This window comes from Buteo buteo, chromosome Z, assembly GCF_964188355.1.
Source record: "Buteo buteo chromosome Z, bButBut1.hap1.1, whole genome shotgun sequence".
NCBI classification, from domain to species: Eukaryota; Metazoa; Chordata; class Aves; order Accipitriformes; family Accipitridae; genus Buteo; species Buteo buteo.
This window is the reverse complement of record NC_134204.1, coordinates 4,807,365-4,825,088: the sequence shown is the minus strand read 5'-3', so window position 1 is coordinate 4,825,088 and position 17,724 is coordinate 4,807,365. Positions and strand designations below refer to the sequence as shown.

Genomic DNA, 17,724 nt, shown 5'->3' with positions numbered 1-17,724 from the left:
TAATGTAATGTCAGTCATTAGATAAGACTTGTGTAGTCTTATCTTAGTTAAAGGAGTGAAATAACAACATGATAACCAAGAAGGAAAAAAAAAAATGCGACAAGAAGTGGAAGCCAAGTACTGACAGCCTTGTGCCAACACCACAAATGAGGCTGCTGCAAAGGGCACCTGAAGACACTGCTAGACGTGCTAGTGAGGCAGAAGGAAAACAGCTATGTCTTACTTGGCATGTCGCTGCAAGATGTTAAGGTCCATGCGCATGAGCTGAATTGCTTCTTTCTGACTTACTAGACTGGCAGAGGAAATAACTGGCACAGGAGCTTTCATCGTCTGGAGCGGAAGAGGGGGCTTGGGAGTATCAAACTTCTTCAAATTATTCATTATCCTCTCTTTGGCTAGAAAAGAAACCAGGGCTTCAACATGCTTAATAATTCTTTCTGACCCAGTTTCATTAACAATATTCTTATCTCTTACCTGATAAAGGGTTGGTGAAATCTGTTTGACCTGCAGAAACACAGGTTGTATGTGATTCAAGCTGAACTTGCAGCCAAAGGTTTAGAGCTTCCTGAAACTCATGGCGTATGAGTTCAACATTGACATACTCCATCCACAAATCCTAAAGCACAAAAGAATTAAATTGTCATTCCCATTTTGGTCAGTACCATATACTGTGCATCCATCCAGTAGCTGGGTAACTAAAATAAGTACATAAAACTAGAGCCTGCAGTTTTAAACCATAGGAAAATTATTATTATTGGGGGGGGGAATCTATATTGAAGAAAAAAGCTGCAGAATTTTTATCACATATACTGATAAGCCACTGAAAAGCATTTGTGACAATTAGAGAAGAAATCAGACAAGCACGCATGGTATAATTTCTAACAAATAAGAGAAAGGGTACAGATTATTAAAACTCTGTTCCTAAAAAAGTAACACAGAGGAAACCAAGACAGTCTAAAACTTCATGGCATGATTTAACTGTAATCAGGCTAAAGCAGGACTGCAGGAATGAAAAAAAAAAAAAAAAAAAAAAAAAGGAGGCAGCATGAGGAAATGCCCTTCCAAAAATCTCCCCTCTCAGATGTTTTTTTAATTATACTAACTCTTTAGGTTTACTGGACAGAATAATATACACTTCCCACAAGCTAATTTATATTTGAACCTGACATATTACAGACTACCAACATGAGCAGATTTTGACTTCCAATATTCTGTCACTTAAAGTTCCAATTTCAATAATTCTCTAAAACCGTCTTAGAAAATAAAAAGAATTACAGAACAGTACAGAATAAGAACTGTGTTCTCATTAAGACAGGCAAGAAATCTACTCATGAGTCCTCGCTCAAACATAAAGGAAGGCAGTTTGGGATAGCACAGGATTTTTACGAAAAAAGTTAGAGCTGTGAAGGTATCATACATGCTATATGTATATTAAAGACCAGTGACACCAAGTCTCTCGCTACTTTGGAAGACCCATTTTAATGAGTGAAGTGAATCTGGGATCCCAGATTGGCAGTGTCATTAGCACTTCACCTGTTGATTCTGCATGACTTTAGCAAGTCTATGGGCATCATATTGCTTCGGTAAAGAAGGAATGTACGTGTCTCCTTTCTGGAAACTCTCTTCTTCCAACCACAAAACAAAAACATTACAAAGCCTGAGAAGAAAAACAAAAAGAGGAAAAAATAAATCAATGTGAACTTTAATTCTATGCACAGCACGTATTACACAGCAGTCTCATTCTGGGGTTTAGCTTTAAGGCAACAAATAGTGCTACAAGGTGACATGGCTCAAAACGTAGGTGTTTCAGATGTTTTGTGATTAGTTTACCAAGTGTCAGTTCAAAGACCAGCAGTGAAAAGAAGCTATTTAGAAAAATATGAAGGGCAATAACAAAGATTAACAGGACAAATTTTGAAATGGAAAGCATTTATGCAAATTAGCACATGAGCCAGGACTGGAATAGTCTCTTATATCAGGGAATCTCATCCACAATCCCATTTGAAAGACCAAAGAAAAAACAGCACATTTGAGCAAGTTTGGCTTCTCACCCCATGACTTCTCTAGAATGCTCGCTCCAAAAGGTCACACCTGAGTTGAATTATATCTTTCAATTTATTTTCAGAGTCAAATTCACAGCTAGTTTATTCACATTTCCTCCCCTGCTAACAATGCATTTTAACATAAATATACCTCTTTCTTCAACTGGCATCATTCTACTGAGTGGTACCCTTTTTATAATCATACCATCCAAGCTTTCCTGACAAGGAAGAACTAGAATGCCATTAAATCTTCACACTGTGGTATTAAATATCATTAGCAAACTCCTGTTTTCTATATCAGTGTCATTGGTGAAAAAATGGAAGTAGTCTAGTTCCAAGAATCAGTCTTTATGAACTCTACCAATATTTCCCCCCCTGTCTAGGTGGTCATTAAACATTCTGAGCATAAGATTTCCTTAGCTGTAGAGCAGTCTGGTTTTATGTTGGAGTAGGGAACTCCTCTGAAATGAAAGACTGAAAATATTAATGAAGTTACACCCAGTGAGCATCTCTGGATTATTTTTCACAGATGACCAAGGAGGATTTATGATCTCCCTTGTTTGTTTGTACAGTACCTACTGATTGCTGGGGGCAGAGCAGGGGGGAGCACTTAAAAGCAGCTCAGATCCCATATGCCCAAACCCCCTGAACAAGGGACTCTTTCCAAATAATCCTTTCAACTAGTTTCTGGGAATATTCAGATACTGTAATACTGCAAATATTTCTTAAGGTAGACTTCTCAGACCAAAAGCCTCTGTGTAACAGAGCCACGGACTTCTGAACAGCATAACTACAGTTTCAGTGTGGATGAGATACGTGTTACCACCCCTTACAAAAGTGAGCGTTCATCAGCTGAGTCGCAGTGAGTGACCATGCCCATCTCCTTAGTCTACTCCAACACAAGAAGAGAGTCTTCTGCTAAGGTTTTGGTTAAGCAGACATATCACTTTCCAGCTGGCACATAACACGCTTGTCGCAGCTCAACTTTAGCACGCTAACTGGGTAAACTGCACTAACTGAAACGTGTTGAAGTCCCCAGTAAATTCCCTGATGAAGTAATCTTATTCAGACATAAATTTAGGCCCTGGTCTGTAACAAACAGATGTATACACACAAAGTATCATTTTACATTTATAGCCAGTGACGTACATACCAGTAGCAGATACGTCTACACAGCAAATATTTTACCAGCATGGGGATACCATTAATTAAAAAAGCAAAGCTCTCCCCTAAGGGGAGCAACAAGCCCATCAACGATGTTTTATTTTTAGTAGTAAAATCAGCCCCCTCTCAAACAAAACAAGTTATATCAACAGAGGAACGGATTTGACCACAACTATACATACACCAAATGCCTGCAGTACATCTAGGTCAGCCAAGGGTCACATCCCTTAATGCCTCCCACAGCTAAGCCTGTGCTCTAGTAGTTGCTCAGGTGGTCGCATTGAGTAAGATTGAACTGGGCAGGCTTCTTTTTACCTGACAAGTTCCTTATGCAGTTCTGGTGAAGTCAGGTAATCTGCTGAGCAGCTTGCCTTCTCCGGTGATCCATCACTGCCCTCTGCAGGACTCTCTACTCTTAGTGCTTTACTGGCAGCATGGTGGAAGTCTGCTACCTCTATTAGCCGCTGCTTCATTTCATTTAGCAAGTTAACATGAGCTGCACTCTGGAAAAAACGTCTTCCAATACAGCCATCTACAGGTAATCTAAAAACGAACAAAGAAGGACAACAAACTCTTGTTGCAAGTTTCAAATCAGCATCTCTGCAAATAAATTGACTCTTTATAGAAGCTGCTGGTACCCACGGCTTTCAGGTGCAATCTTAGTGTGAGGCATTTAATCTCACTTGCAGTGCAAACTTATTAGTGCTTGCTAATCTGCTAGAGCCCTTATGATCAGACTCACCCATATTGTGGTCCTGGTCGGTGAAGGTAAAGGAGGAAGAATTTCTGCCAGATTAGCGGCATGAGAGGGTGGTCAGCAGGGGTAGCAAGGGCTTGGTGAGCCCAGCGGTAAATCAGGAGCCTCTGAAGGGATGGTACGATGGGCAGCTTCAGCTGGGTCTGTGCTTTCTGCAAAAAGAACGTTTTCAGATGAGTGTTCTGCTGTGGTTCCCTGTAACAGGCTGTCACAGGTTAACTTAACAGATTAACACAGCATGAAAACTCAGCAATTATGGAGGAGAAAACTTTGGAAATAGTCACACATCTGTTACAGGTCTTAGAGGAAGAGCTGCCCTGCTCAGTTATGTTGGACAGCTGTTAGAGAGCAATGCTACACCTCTGACTTCCATAAGACTGGTGATGTTAGAGAACAAAGCAGCAATAGTGAAGCACAGGGCACATTCCAACTGGTAAAAATAACAGTCTTAAGCCACATGAGGACGCAGAATCCTACAGTGTGCCACTTTTAGCTTTTTCCAGACTACGTTCCATACAAGCCTACTGAAAATCTAAAACAAAATAAAACTAATGTGAAGAAAGAATACAGAAGGAAACAAAAAAAATTATTTCTGCAAAAGCAGAATGAAGGCAAAGCAACATATGAGCAGCAGCACTCCCTATTAGCAACATGGAACACTACTCCACGGACCCATTAAATCATTAAGAAGTCACACACCAAGCTCCCATGGACTGTGCCTGAGGCAGGGGAATGGGAGGCTTTTCTGAGTTCCCAAGTATTAGTGCAGACCCTGGCACTACCTCATCCCCCACACTAGACCTCAGGAACCCTCAGCACCCTTTTCCACACACTACCCACATACTATCTCACTGTTTTCTAGCTAAATCGAGACATGCAAGCCCAGGGGCTAATGTTCTCCAGACTAGTCTCCAAGGATGAAAGACATGTATTAGTCTGGACATAGCCCAAGCAAACCTATTTTCATAGAGCTTCTAGACTACCTTCTTCATTAAAACACACTGAAAAAGTTGAGATGAAGGATGGGCCAAAAGTTACACTTCAAGATTGGACAGCTTTGGTTTCCACTTGCTTCATTCCAGAATTTCTAACTGAATTTGGGCAAAGAACCTGGAAAATGCTGCAACGTGGCTTAAGGCACACCTGACTAAGTGCCTTGTTAAGGGAAAGACCTAAATAGTTCTGAAAGTCTTGGAAAATAATTCAGCAAATACAGAGAAAAGCAAAGCCCAGACTTCTGCAAAATTCAGATCATCTGAGAAATGCTCTTTGAAATATAGACAAGTTTTGCCACCTGTAAAATAACAGTATCTGCACTCCCCATCTCAGTGGTATAGAATAAATCCACTGAAGATCATATGGCATTCAGATGACACAGAAAATCATGCAAGAGCACTAATTAGTGACTGACGTTTTCTGTAAATAATGGTATATTAAAAAACAGATATTTGCATGGTAGTTTTTAGGTGTTCAACTCAAAATGTAAAAGCAAACTTCCCTGAGATGTATTTTCTCCTCGAAAGCCAGATAAAGCATTACTTATGCTTTTATCCTGGTAAGAAAAAGTATGTAAGATAAAAACTGAACAATGCAAGGGAACACTTTTCTCCAGCAGTTCTCTCTAATAAAAGCGGATGAACAGTTCTCTCACCTTCAAAGCTTGATCAGGAGTTAAAGCATTAATAACCAACTCCCCCTCAACAACTCTGCGAAGCTGTGAATCTTCTTCAAATATTGACTCCATATTTAACACCATCCATGAAAACCAGACCTATACAACACAGTAGTAACAGAAATATTAATTAACAAAACGGCAGGGGTAGGATCAGGAAGCTTGTTGTTTTCTTAAGAGGAACACATTTTTGCCAGAATCTCATTACAAAGTTGCAAAAGCAGTATCATATCTGAACAAGAAACCTGAAAATCAGTTTCCTCCTTATCTACATTCAAACTTTCCCTGTGTATTTTGTACAATCTTGAGAAAGAAGGGGGAAACCAGGGACAACTGACAGAATTATCCAGAGAGTTCTGGAGAAAACAACCTACTCAAACACAGTAAAATAAGATCTCCTCTCTCCCACCTGCACTACACATTTCATCTGGGGTACTGCAGGTTTTTTTCTTTTTGCTTGAATAAGGAACTTGCTTAAGCAGAGAGAAAGCAACTAGTATTCAAAATATTTAACAGATAAAGACTGATTAACAGAAAAGTCAGGCTTTACGTATTTTCTGTCATTAAATATATCGAGAACAATTGAAGATTAAAAGAAATCTTAACTAATAAATCCTATTATACGGATTCTTGGACACAAATCAGACAAACTCTCTCTGTGCAAAATGTCCATGTTCCCTTTAGTGTAATAAACCCACAGTATTCTCTTAGGCTAAATTAGGATTTTATCACAAGAAAACTCACAAATACTGGGATAGGAAGAAAGAGGGAACAAGAAAAAAATCTGCAAAAACCTGTGAAAGCAGAAAAAACAAACCCCAAACCCTAGACACCTGAATATTGCTTATCCCAGGGTTATTCATACAACACCACCATACCACTTACCTGAGAGGAATTAGCATTGCCTTCAACAAAGGAAGGTGTCACATTGCCTGCCACAATCCAGCTAACAAGCGAAGACAGCAGACCTTTGTCACAATGATAGCCCAAAGCATTCTGCACGGAAACAGAAAACATTGGGGTTTTTACTGTAAGCAACCTAACAGATGATTTACAAGCTACAGACTTGTCACTCTACCTTCATCCAGGTTCCTTTCTGCCTCACGTTGCTACTTCCCAACCTCAGCTCAGCCAGTCACCACCGAAATGCCTGCTTGTACTTCATGCCTTTCTCAGTGAAAAGACTGTTACAGTAACAGTGTTTGTTTTTTCAGTGTCTATTTTTGTTCTAAATGCACTATTGAACACTTGAAATGCAAAGATCGCAAACTAAAATAATATGATAGAACTCTTATGAATGAACCTGTGTTCCAAATAGGTTTTAATTATTATTATGCTTAAAATATCAGGTTTCATTAATCTTGACCTACTCAGAAACAAATCAGATAACCCCATTACCACTTATCATCATGACTGTTGTTGTTGCATTTCAGAAAAATATATTCATATCAAAATTAGAATGAGCAACACGTGAACCGACCATTTACTCAATAGCTACACCAGTACACCACAGCTATTTACCTTGTGTTGTTGGTAAAGCAGCTTTTGTATACAGTCCTCTTGACTGTACTGAAAAGCAGCTTTACATAAGTCATCCAACAAGAAGAGTGTTGCCCGGTCCCTGTGCCACAGCTGCTGGCTGGTGAGGACCTGAACCCAGAACTCCAGTACTGCAGCCGGCCCCACTCCATTTGGCTGGTCACTTAGGAAAATGTGGGTCTGCCAAATTAAAGGGTAAAATTATTCAAGAGATTGCAGCTTCAATTAAAGCTTAAGAAATTATTGAAGAACTGTTTAAATTGCGTAAGGCTGTGGGCCTATCCTTAAAATAAATAGTTTACAACGATGCTCTCGATGCCTATGTAAAAACAGCTTTGTCATCTTCTATCTTCAAATTTCTGCAGATTCTGCAGTCTGGAGAGCTGCAGATTGTACTAAAAACAGACCAATATCACCAAAAACAGACACAAAGCCATAAGTGGGATCCCTGTGACCTGCAGGCATAATGGCACCTATTTCTGAAGTGTAACCTGCTGTTCCTGCAAAAGGACTTCCCAGAGCATGTCTGTTTCCCTTTAGTCCTTACCCCTCTCTAACTTGGTGGACCTTGGCTCTTGACCTCCCTGCACTTTGAAAAAATACTGTTCCCTAACACAGGAACATTTTTTCATACCACAGCCATAAATTAATGGTCAAAAGCAAAACTTTCAAACATTAATATATCTGCTGCATTCCTCAACTAACACAAGCAAGAAAGTAGGGCTGCATATTACAGTCCCTTTTTAGGCAGTTTTGACCTGGTATTAGAAAATGTGCTTTCCAAGAAGTCTGGAAGGCACATATTGTTGTCATGTCCAGTGTCATATGCATTGCCAGATTTAAGCAAGTTTAAGCAGAAGTATTTCAGGAAACCAAACCCAACTATTTCTGCTTGATGCAGGGTACTCCGTGGCTGCACATCTGCCAGATTCAGTATCCTTTCTAACCTTCAACACTAACTCAGTCAAAAAAGCCGACCTGTTTTTCAACCTCCCCTCGATTTTTTTTTTTAATTTTTTTTTTAAATAATCTTCTTACCTGTATCATACTACTGAGCAGCTTAACATTTTCTCCATAGCTCACACTTGTCAAGTGCTGTGTTACTTTATGGGTAACCTGCTGGGTCACGCCTTGAGGGACTCCACTATCCAGATGAAGGAAGAGTTGGATGTAAGATAAAAACCTAGGGATGTCAACAAATTAAATTAATTCTAAAATTTCTCCTACTGCATAGTATACAGAAAACCTGCTTCTAGAGAATTTAAAACCAGCTCAACAGCACTAGTGACACCCACATACAAGGACTCTGATTCACAACCATGCTACAGATTTAACCATATCATAGGCACAGTATGAGCAGTTCATGGCAGACTGTAATTCAATGCAGCTCATCAGGACTGAATAAAGTTCCTGATCCACCTCAGCATCCAAATCTAGCCCAGGAACCGTTTGGGAGACTGCCAGGTGGCCCAAGCCAAAAGCACCCCAGGGACCACATTACTAAAGGACCAGGACAGACAGCTGAGGTCCAGCACTTGAGAACACTCCCAGTTGTTGCTCAACTTACCAGTAGTGACACAGTTAAACAGTATTGCTGCTTGTCTTTCTCATTCACCTGAATACAACAGCTACTTGTAAATACAGCTGTCCGAAGGCCCCTTCTGTGGCGCAGCAGCAGCATCAGTGACAACTGTACACGTGATGTAGAAGCGTATCCTACTGACAACTACCTCCTCAACCACAGTCAGTGTCAAAAAGTAACTCAGCAAACAAACCAGATGTACTTCCCCATCATCTGCGTCACATTCTCACCAGATGCAAAACCCAGAATGAAGTCTGATAAGTTAAGATTAACTTCCATTGTTCTTTATCAATAAACATATTAGGAATGTATAGTGCTTACTGTTCATTCTTCAGGAGATAATACTGGCAAGAGTAAAATAAGGGCAAAATTTTATCCAGTACATGGACTACTGTTCTCAGATATCTAGACTGGATGAGTACAGCCAAAAGAGGGATGCCTTCAGCACAGAACTTCTCAATGCTGTAAAAAAAGAGAGAGAGAGAGAGAAACATATTGACTATCAGTAGAAAGGGAGACAAGGTGTTGATTTTTTTTTTGTGAACTGAGATGTAAAGACATTCGTATCCTTACACTTGATCATTGAAATCCTAAACAGCTAAATCCACAGGTTTTTCTTCAGCTATAGGAGTCATTCAATTGCTGACAGATTTGGTATTTCCTGCCCTTCTGGGGGGAGTTGTGTTCTGTCCTCCAAAAATCACTGGAGATGGGGGTCTTCAGCCATGAAGCCTCAATCAATTTAAAGCTCAGTGTTCTTGCCTAACCTAACCAACCAGGCTCCCTCTCCAGGCAAAGGAAGAACCTACAGAGGGAGCTTCATATTATCTAGCCTTGACATCTCCTCAGCATGGATGATGCTCTGGACATCTTTCTTCACTACCTATAGATGGAGCTCAGAGGGTTTCCTTACAGTAGGTACTTAGATGGTTGCAGTCAGCTGAATCCTACTCTTACTGTCCAGAAAACTCACTAGCAGCAACTTATTTGGTACATTGCTCTGCATCAAGTTTTGCTAACTGAGAAGGGTTGCACATTAGGAAAAGACATAAAACATTAATACTATGTCTACTCTGAGATCATGAAAAAGAAATATTATATTAAGTCACTAGCATACAGTACAGCGCTTTGTTTCTTAACGTAACTGGCCTTGAACTTTTGCATGTGATAAATATCAGTGTTATTGTTTAGACAGCAGAAGGATGTCAAATGGTTCTTCGCAAGGCCAAAGCGGGGGCAGGGGGGGAACCAACACAGGAGTAAAGAGGTTCCTTGTTTTTTGTTCCATGCTCAAAGACATGTAAACATTTCCATTCTCAAACCAGTATACCTTCACATCAGTCTCAAATTACTCCAGTGCTTTGAAGACGCACATATGTATCTATGGCATAACCTCAGCATCAAGTAATGGCTTGGGGAAGGAGAAGAAAGCCAAGACAATTTCTCTTTAAAGATTAAAGCAGTATTATATGCAGAAAACAAGTTAGTGAAAATTTTGAATAGAGTAAGAGATAATTAGAGAGATCACAGATTCAGGGAAAACAGACCTGGGAGAGATTAACCTACCCATGGCTCTGTACCTTAATCAACTAGCACATTTGATTACGTCCAAAGCCTTACCTACAAACCAGCTGAAAGCACTGGAAAAGACTGTTGGAACACAGTCAGGGCTAGGAGGTTCAGTATCAAGGTCATAAAGGTCTCTATCATTACCAGCATAAGTGGTTTTTTTTTTTCTTTTCACTATTTTCTGAATGGTCTACTTCAGCCCTGCTAAAAAAATTACCTGTAGAACAACCCTTTCAGTAAGTGTGGTTAAAAGTTATTCTTGTCCACAGCAATCATGCTAACCCCTCAGTTGCAATACTATTTCTAATGACTATTTTGACCCTAACACACAGAAGGCAAAAAATAGTATTAGCAAAATAAAGGAAATGGCACATTGTTCGAAACTACAGTCCCCAAAAGACTGCTCAGTCCCTTGCATCTGACGTCTTTTATTCTTTAAACGTGCATAAAGATGTTAATAGCCCTCAGTTCATCATTAGGCAGGCTGCTCAGTCACTGGGGCCATCCAGCCAAGACAAACACGAAAAAGCACGCTTACCTGTGACCTAGCGTGGTCATTGCCAGCGCCAGATAACAGCCGATAGGGATGCTTGCTTTGACAGCCTTCAGGAGGGGGTGAAGCGTGACTAACTCTGTCATATCGAGCACTCTGTCAGACACAGGGACTGCAGGCCAGCCATGCTGCATGCCACGGTCATTTCTGTGAAGCTTTAACCTCAAAACCAAACCCCACGCCCACTGATTAAAGGAAGTCTCCGGTGTTTCTCCGTAACGAACAATGCTGGCTAAGTAGGAGACCTGGAACGAAGCAGCAGGAACAGAAATGAGAGGAAGCACAGCCATATTACAGCACGTATGGCACTAGTCTAGGACTCGGGTCAGCTTGTATGAGTTTCCTCTTCTGTCACAATACCGTGACACAAGATCAGAGCAGCAGTAGTTAGTTTTCAGACACACCACGTAGCACCACCAATTAAATTTATCTGAATTATCTGTTTCTATGGCCTTGATTTCCACAACCCCTCTCCCCCCGCACCCATCCCTTTTGGTGAAGGCTATCAACCTATACTTGTTTGGCTAAAGTACTCCAAACTAGATATTGGTCTCAAATTAAATTTTACTATTTAAAAAAAAAAAAAAAAACCACACAAAAAAACACACACAACCTTCAGTAATGTTTAAGACTGCTAGTGAAAGGAATACAAAAGATATATATGTACAAAAATAACATCTGTCAAAAAAAGCCTAAAACCTGGTAGCCTCTCCTTAGAAAGAACTCTGTAATGTGGACAGGCAGAGTCTCTGTGTCATGTACATGTGTCCATTATCATAAAAACCCTGTCCAGATCAGAAGGAATTAGAAATCTTTGGGAAAAACTACTATACATGCTCTGACCAGTGTAAATTGCAGAGCTGGGAGTCAGTGCAGATATTTCATTCTCTCCGAGTGGGGATACATGAATCTAAGCATTATTTTCTCTCAAATTCCAGTTACAAGCTCACACAAGTCAGGACAGATTCAGCAATAAAAGCGGTAACCAAGGCTGAAATACGCTTAAAAAGATAACTCATCTAGCTGGCACAAGACAACAAACCATGATTTAAGAAGTGCAGAGAAGCAAGTCAGAAAAGAGCAGAGACAATAAGGAACATTCAAAGTGGGGGAAAAAAAGACTGGGAAAAAAAGCACAGAGCAGGAGGGGAGGAGAAAGCACTGTACAAGAAATACTGAGAAGACAAAGCACAACACAATGCTAAAAGCTCTGAACAAATAAATAGAGGCATCTTGGACTGAATATCCAAAAAAGGGATTTTTAACCTTGATCTTTCTATCCTTCCATTCCCCTTCTGTAACTTGGAGCCATACCTTCCTCAGTCACCAGTGTGCTGTAAAATCAATGTAATAAATGTTTGTAGGGTGTTCACGTAACACAGCACCGATCACTACAGAAAAGCTCCTAAAATCTTGAGTCTTTAAATAAGGTAAGACTAAGAGCTGGAGGCACAGGAAGGATGTCTCTTATGTTCACCAGTAATAGTAACTAGCCTTTGATTAAGCAAGTACTGGCCAACTCTGCATGAGTAAAGGATGCTTTGCAAGAACAGTTTGCAACTATCCAGCTAGAGGCTAGATAATAATGCAAACCTGCAAGGGGACAAATTTTAAATTTCTATTTCTCATGTAGATGTCCAACATAAGTCTAACAGTATCTTCAAATAGGTTTGTGGGTGCAGCAAAAACACTGAGTTGGTATATTATGATGTTCTAGTAGTATCAAGATAGTATAGCTTTTACAAAGAAAAAAGAAAACAAGGTCTTGGCCTGAAGTTTTTCCTATCTATCACTATCAATAATCTATTCCCTGTAATTCTGAAGAAGGAATACCTGTTTTATGCTTTCAGAAAGCAGCCCAGCATATGGTTTCTGGGAGAGATATTTCTGATACGCTTCCAGGACCATCAATGCAACTTCAGAATGGACAGCTGGATCCAGATGAAGAGCATCCTGCTAAAAACAGAATTGCACAACAACTTTGCCTCATTTAAAGGTCTCTACAACTGTATCATTCAGTTGCACTACAGAGAAATAAATCTTAATCTGAAGGGCCAGAAAGAGATTAAGTATTATAATACCTAGGCAAAATCTTGGCCAGTGAGAAAAATCTCAGACCAACATTGAAGAATAATGAGTTCACACTGGGCAATACAAAGCTCGACAGCTAGATTATTTCCAGAAAAAAAAAAAAAAAGGACTATAATCACTTCTCATGTGCATTTGGTGGATTTATAGAAATTAATCAAAAAATCCATAGATGGCATTTTAAATTACATAGTACAGATACTGGAAATCTTTCCTTTAAAAACAAAACAAAACCAAAAAAGGTATCATGGGTTTTTTGTATCAAAACACAGTAATTCCTCTTATCAATTGCCACATTAAAGAACTATTTTTTCCTGTATCAAATGGTACAGACATGACACTGTTATTGCACAGCAAAGACCTCACAGTTAGTTTTCCCTACCATTCCTTTGTTTTCATGTTTCATCAAGAAACAGGGAGAAAAAGTTAACGCAATCTTTATGTACAAGTATCAGCACAGTCAAAAGAAGAGTTCAGTATGATCAAATGCACGGATTACAATGCTAAAATGGATCACTGAACACAGGCAACAGGATTTTTTCCCCAATCTATTTCTGTTTCTCTCTGAAAAAACATTCACCCTCAGTTGGTTCCTGAACTGATAGAGCTCCTGGAGTAACCCATTCTATGTAATATTTTCCAACCATTTAAATAATGCTGAGTGCTTTGAAATCTCTAATTTCAATCGTTAGTTTTCTGGCACTGTGAAAACCATACCTGGATACCAGGCCACAAACTACAGTCACATCCGTCTCATACACACTTCTTGGAGGATTCCTCTATTTCTGCAGCCAGAGATATCTTAATCAAGTCACTCACAAAATTGTCCTGTCAGCTGTTTCCTCTAGAGAGGAAACTCCTGCTTAAATATCTCTTTTAATCTCAGCTGCAGACTACAAGAAAGCAACACAATCAAATCCTCAGGCAGAATGCTGCAAAATTACTGTGAAATTCCCATCCTGTGCCATCAAGTGTACAGCCATCATATAAAAGCATGTAATTAACTGTCTTCAAATTCTGTTATAGCCCCAGGTTGAGTAACACTTTTACTCTCCAAAACTGACCAAGTTCAGACCTCCTGTTTTTAATACATACATGCTCACCGAATCCCCAGTTTAGCCCTTCCAAGATAATGCAGGCTAGTTTGTTCTCCACTGTCGTTAGACTGTAATTTAATAACCAGTCACGAATCAGTGCTATCTCAGACGAAGAAGGCTTCCACAGGTACAATGGCAGTTCTTTAAACAGATATAAAGAAACCTTTGAGGGCAAAAGAGAAAAAAGGTTAATCAGTAGTCAGTATGGAACAATAATCAGCATTATGCTCTTCTATCTTAAAGAGTGATACGATCAAAAAAAACATGGACAGGTCTTTAACACAATCCATTCATACCAAGCCGTATCTTGTAACACAGTCTGGTATGGCCTCTAGTTTTAACTGCTTTACGTGATGGATGTTGGCACTTACCATCCCAACTTTCTCAATGGTCTCTTTAACTCGATCCAGCAGTACCGAAATAATCTGTGTGTGGATGCTGGCAATTGCTCCCAAGAGTTCTCGACCAACTTTTGAAAATGTCTCTCTTGTGGAAAGACTAACATAAGACAGCTGAGAAGATGAGCAGAGAAAAGTTACTGTTTATGGCTGACCTTCACTGACTGCAATAAAATGTCTTCTGAAAAATACAGAACTAAATTGCTCTTGGTGATCCTGGACAAAGTTGATAAATACCAATACTAAAACTGAAACTGATTGTCCTAGAAGATAAGGAAATTATAACGTCACAAAGTGCAAAACTAAACATAGGAACACCACCACCACAGACACACACTAAAAACAAAACAAACAAACAAAACCCACAAAAAAATTGCTACACACCACAACAGGAAAAAACACCACACAAGGAATTTCAGAGCTACAAGTTAGATCTGTGTGATAAAAATGAAGCAAAACAAAGATATTTTTGTTCATTTGTTTCATTCTGGCTTGGTTTACAGAAAGGCTGTTCTTCTCCCAGAAGAACATGCACTTCAGGATATTTCAATTCAATACTAGATTATAAACCTCAGAAGTCGTGCTTTCTTAGTTCCATGGTAGAACAAACTATAGAAGCCATGAAAGTTTCACACCTTCCACTCTTAGGAAAAGAGCATTCATTCTTTTCCTGAATGGACCAGCAATATTACTCGCCTCGTATATCTCCAGAACAATGATTTTGATAAAATCCTCATCAACATCAGCCCGTTTGGTTTGTGCCATCTGAGCAAATGTGGTGAGCAGACAAATTTCTTCTGAGCAGTTCATTGATTTGAGATACTTTTCAAAATTTTCAAGGTGCTCTGGGTCTAGAAGAGAGTCACATGCAAGCAACATGATAAAAGAACTGTTATAGGACATACATCATCAATATTTATACATTTATTGACAGTCCAATCCCAGACAAGGAATCAGTGACAACAGAATAATCATCGCTGGGTTAGTATTCTCTCTTCAGAAGTGGCTGGTATTGGCTGCTTTAAAATAAGGTGCAAGAAACACCATAATATGCAGTGAGTCCATATGATTCAGTAAATATGCTAGTAATTCATAATTCATAATGAAAGCTAAAAATGCTTCAAGAACAGCTGGAATTCAATTTTTAATATTATTTTAACTATGTAATGTTAACCATTCACAGGAAGAATTGCTTGAATCTTTTTGCTTTTTAAAAATGTTATCATGGTTTTGGCTGCCATTACATATTGGAGCAATTAATTCCACAGATTAAGTCCAAATTATATGAAAGAATTCCAATTTTAATCAGCACACAGTCAAGAGAAGATTAAAACTAAGCCCATCAAGCACAGCAGAGAGGTTTCGATCAAGTTGAGAGATTGCTCATTCCGCATACCATGATCTCAAGCAGCAATTAAAGCGGGGAGATCATTCTATGCCGATTACAAATAAAAATACTTCAATCTAGGCCCAGGGCTAGATGCTTATGTCCAAGAGTTACAAGAAAAGGTCGGTTCCAGTTTCTCAAACTCAATACAAGAAAATTACTGAATGTACTTGTTTGGAAAAAATGTCTGAAAACAGAGAACTGAAGTTGCACAGGACAGGAAGGATAAGAGATGCTTTCACTTGAATTCAAGGCAGGTTTCCTCTTTAAACCCAATAGTGAGATGTTGCCAAATGCAAATAAACATTTCATTCCTCGGGGTGGGGGACAACAGGAAAGGAAGGGTACAACAAAAAACTGAACAGGAGTTTAAAATGATTTTTATTTCTTCCAAATAACTTTAAATAAAGTCTGTGCAGCAAAACAAGCACTGAAAGCTGCATTTGAACTGTAAAATTGTTTGGAGAGCGGTGTGCTTCCTCTGAAGCATAACATGCCAGTAAACAGTTTACAGTGATCTTACCGTACCAGTTGAATATACTGAAAAAGCACTCATTGTGGCACTCAACTACTTAATCTGCACAGGCACGTGCTCAGCAGGCTTGTGATTAAACACTTCCACTTACGTTACATTCTATTTTAAGGGCTTTCAAGAATTTTGCAACTGTACTTCAACCTGAGAAGGTCAGACTTGTACAGCCAAAACATCTCATGAACAGTGTGCTAAAGAATTGGGCAATTTAAGTAAAGAGTTTTCCATATAGTAAGACAAACTACACTCCTGATAAATGGATGAGACATGTCTATTGTATCTATCTCCCTTTCCTAATGCTACCTTTTATCCTTATAGCAGAAGCTACAGAGCACTGTAGTTGTTGTTATTGTTGTTTTGGGATTTTTTTAAGCTAACACAGAAGGACAAAAAAAAAAAAAAAAAAAAAAAGACTATGCCATTGCTATATATAAAGGCATAGCAGAATTACTCACAGCATGGAGAAGGGGTTTATATCTGGTAGCTTTCATAGTCCAAAGGTTATCCTAGTAAGTGCAGCTCCATCACTGCACTCCATTTTATCATTCTCTTTCTACCTATCCCTTAAAAGCAACTATGGTCCCACCTCCATATATGCAAGCCTAAAGCTTCCATCAATTACCAAGGCTTGCTACCCCTTGTAGATTCACCACTCTTAACATTTCTCAAACTTAATCTGGGAAGGGAAACCAATAAAAATGGTTCTCTCCCAGGAGAACGTTAATGCCATGGTCTTTTAGGGTATGAATTGCAGGAAATTAAGTCAGCATTATATTGGTAAGTGTCAGGCAAAAGAAGCTACTTCAGAAGATTAGACGGAATTCACTGAAAGAACCGTTGATATTCCCTGTCTAGACATTCGTGAAAAATAGTATTGTGCTGACATAACCCATCGAGGAGAATGAAGAGGATAAAAATATCCTGTGTCAGCATACCAGGGACTTTAAAACATAGAAGTTAGCTAGAAGCAAAACAAAGGCTGAACAACAAAACAAAACAAAAAAACAAACCACACCACCACACAAAAAATCCCCACACACCAGAACACCAGTGTTTGTTGCTGTCAGAGCTGCAACCCACTACATCACATTACATTCTCTTTGTTTGAGATGCAGTAAAAATTTCTTGCAAAAACAAAAATAAAGAAGTCCTACTGAAACAGTGTAACCGTTACTGTTTTGGCTGGCAAGTGCTAATCAGATCAGCACTTCATGAAGTGTACACAGCTACAGCCTTGATATCCCTCTTCCACTCCACATTGCCTTAAATGTTAGCTGAGCTTGCACACAGTTAAGATACTCAGTAACCTCTCAAGATCGACATTTTCTTCTGCTTCTCCATCAA

At 39.3% G+C, this 17,724-nt stretch overlaps 1 protein-coding gene across 4 annotated transcripts in view; it reads right to left on the bottom strand.

The window, feature by feature from the left end:
• Window positions 1–17,724, bottom strand: part of EPG5 (ectopic P-granules 5 autophagy tethering factor) — a 57,763-nt gene that overhangs the window by 24,216 nt on the left and 15,823 nt on the right. For 3 of the 4 annotated variants that reach the window (XM_075021246.1, XM_075021248.1, XM_075021249.1), the window contains 15 exons: window positions 15,158–15,312; window positions 14,435–14,575; window positions 14,062–14,226; window positions 12,712–12,834; window positions 10,864–11,123; window positions 9,078–9,218; window positions 8,213–8,357; window positions 7,157–7,354; window positions 6,521–6,631; window positions 5,615–5,734; window positions 3,949–4,115; window positions 3,522–3,749; window positions 1,534–1,657; window positions 475–616; window positions 224–395 (listed from right to left, as the gene is read on the bottom strand). In XM_075021246.1, coding sequence (XP_074877347.1) covers window positions 224–395; window positions 475–616; window positions 1,534–1,657; window positions 3,522–3,749; window positions 3,949–4,115; window positions 5,615–5,734; window positions 6,521–6,631; window positions 7,157–7,354; window positions 8,213–8,357; window positions 9,078–9,218; window positions 10,864–11,123; window positions 12,712–12,834; window positions 14,062–14,226; window positions 14,435–14,575; window positions 15,158–15,312 — 2,392 coding nt within the window. The remainder of the gene's footprint in view (window positions 1–223; window positions 396–474; window positions 617–1,533; window positions 1,658–3,521; window positions 3,750–3,948; window positions 4,116–5,614; window positions 5,735–6,520; window positions 6,632–7,156; window positions 7,355–8,212; window positions 8,358–9,077; window positions 9,219–10,863; window positions 11,124–12,711; window positions 12,835–14,061; window positions 14,227–14,434; window positions 14,576–15,157; window positions 15,313–17,724) is intronic. The other variant, XM_075021247.1, reaches the window with a different exon arrangement.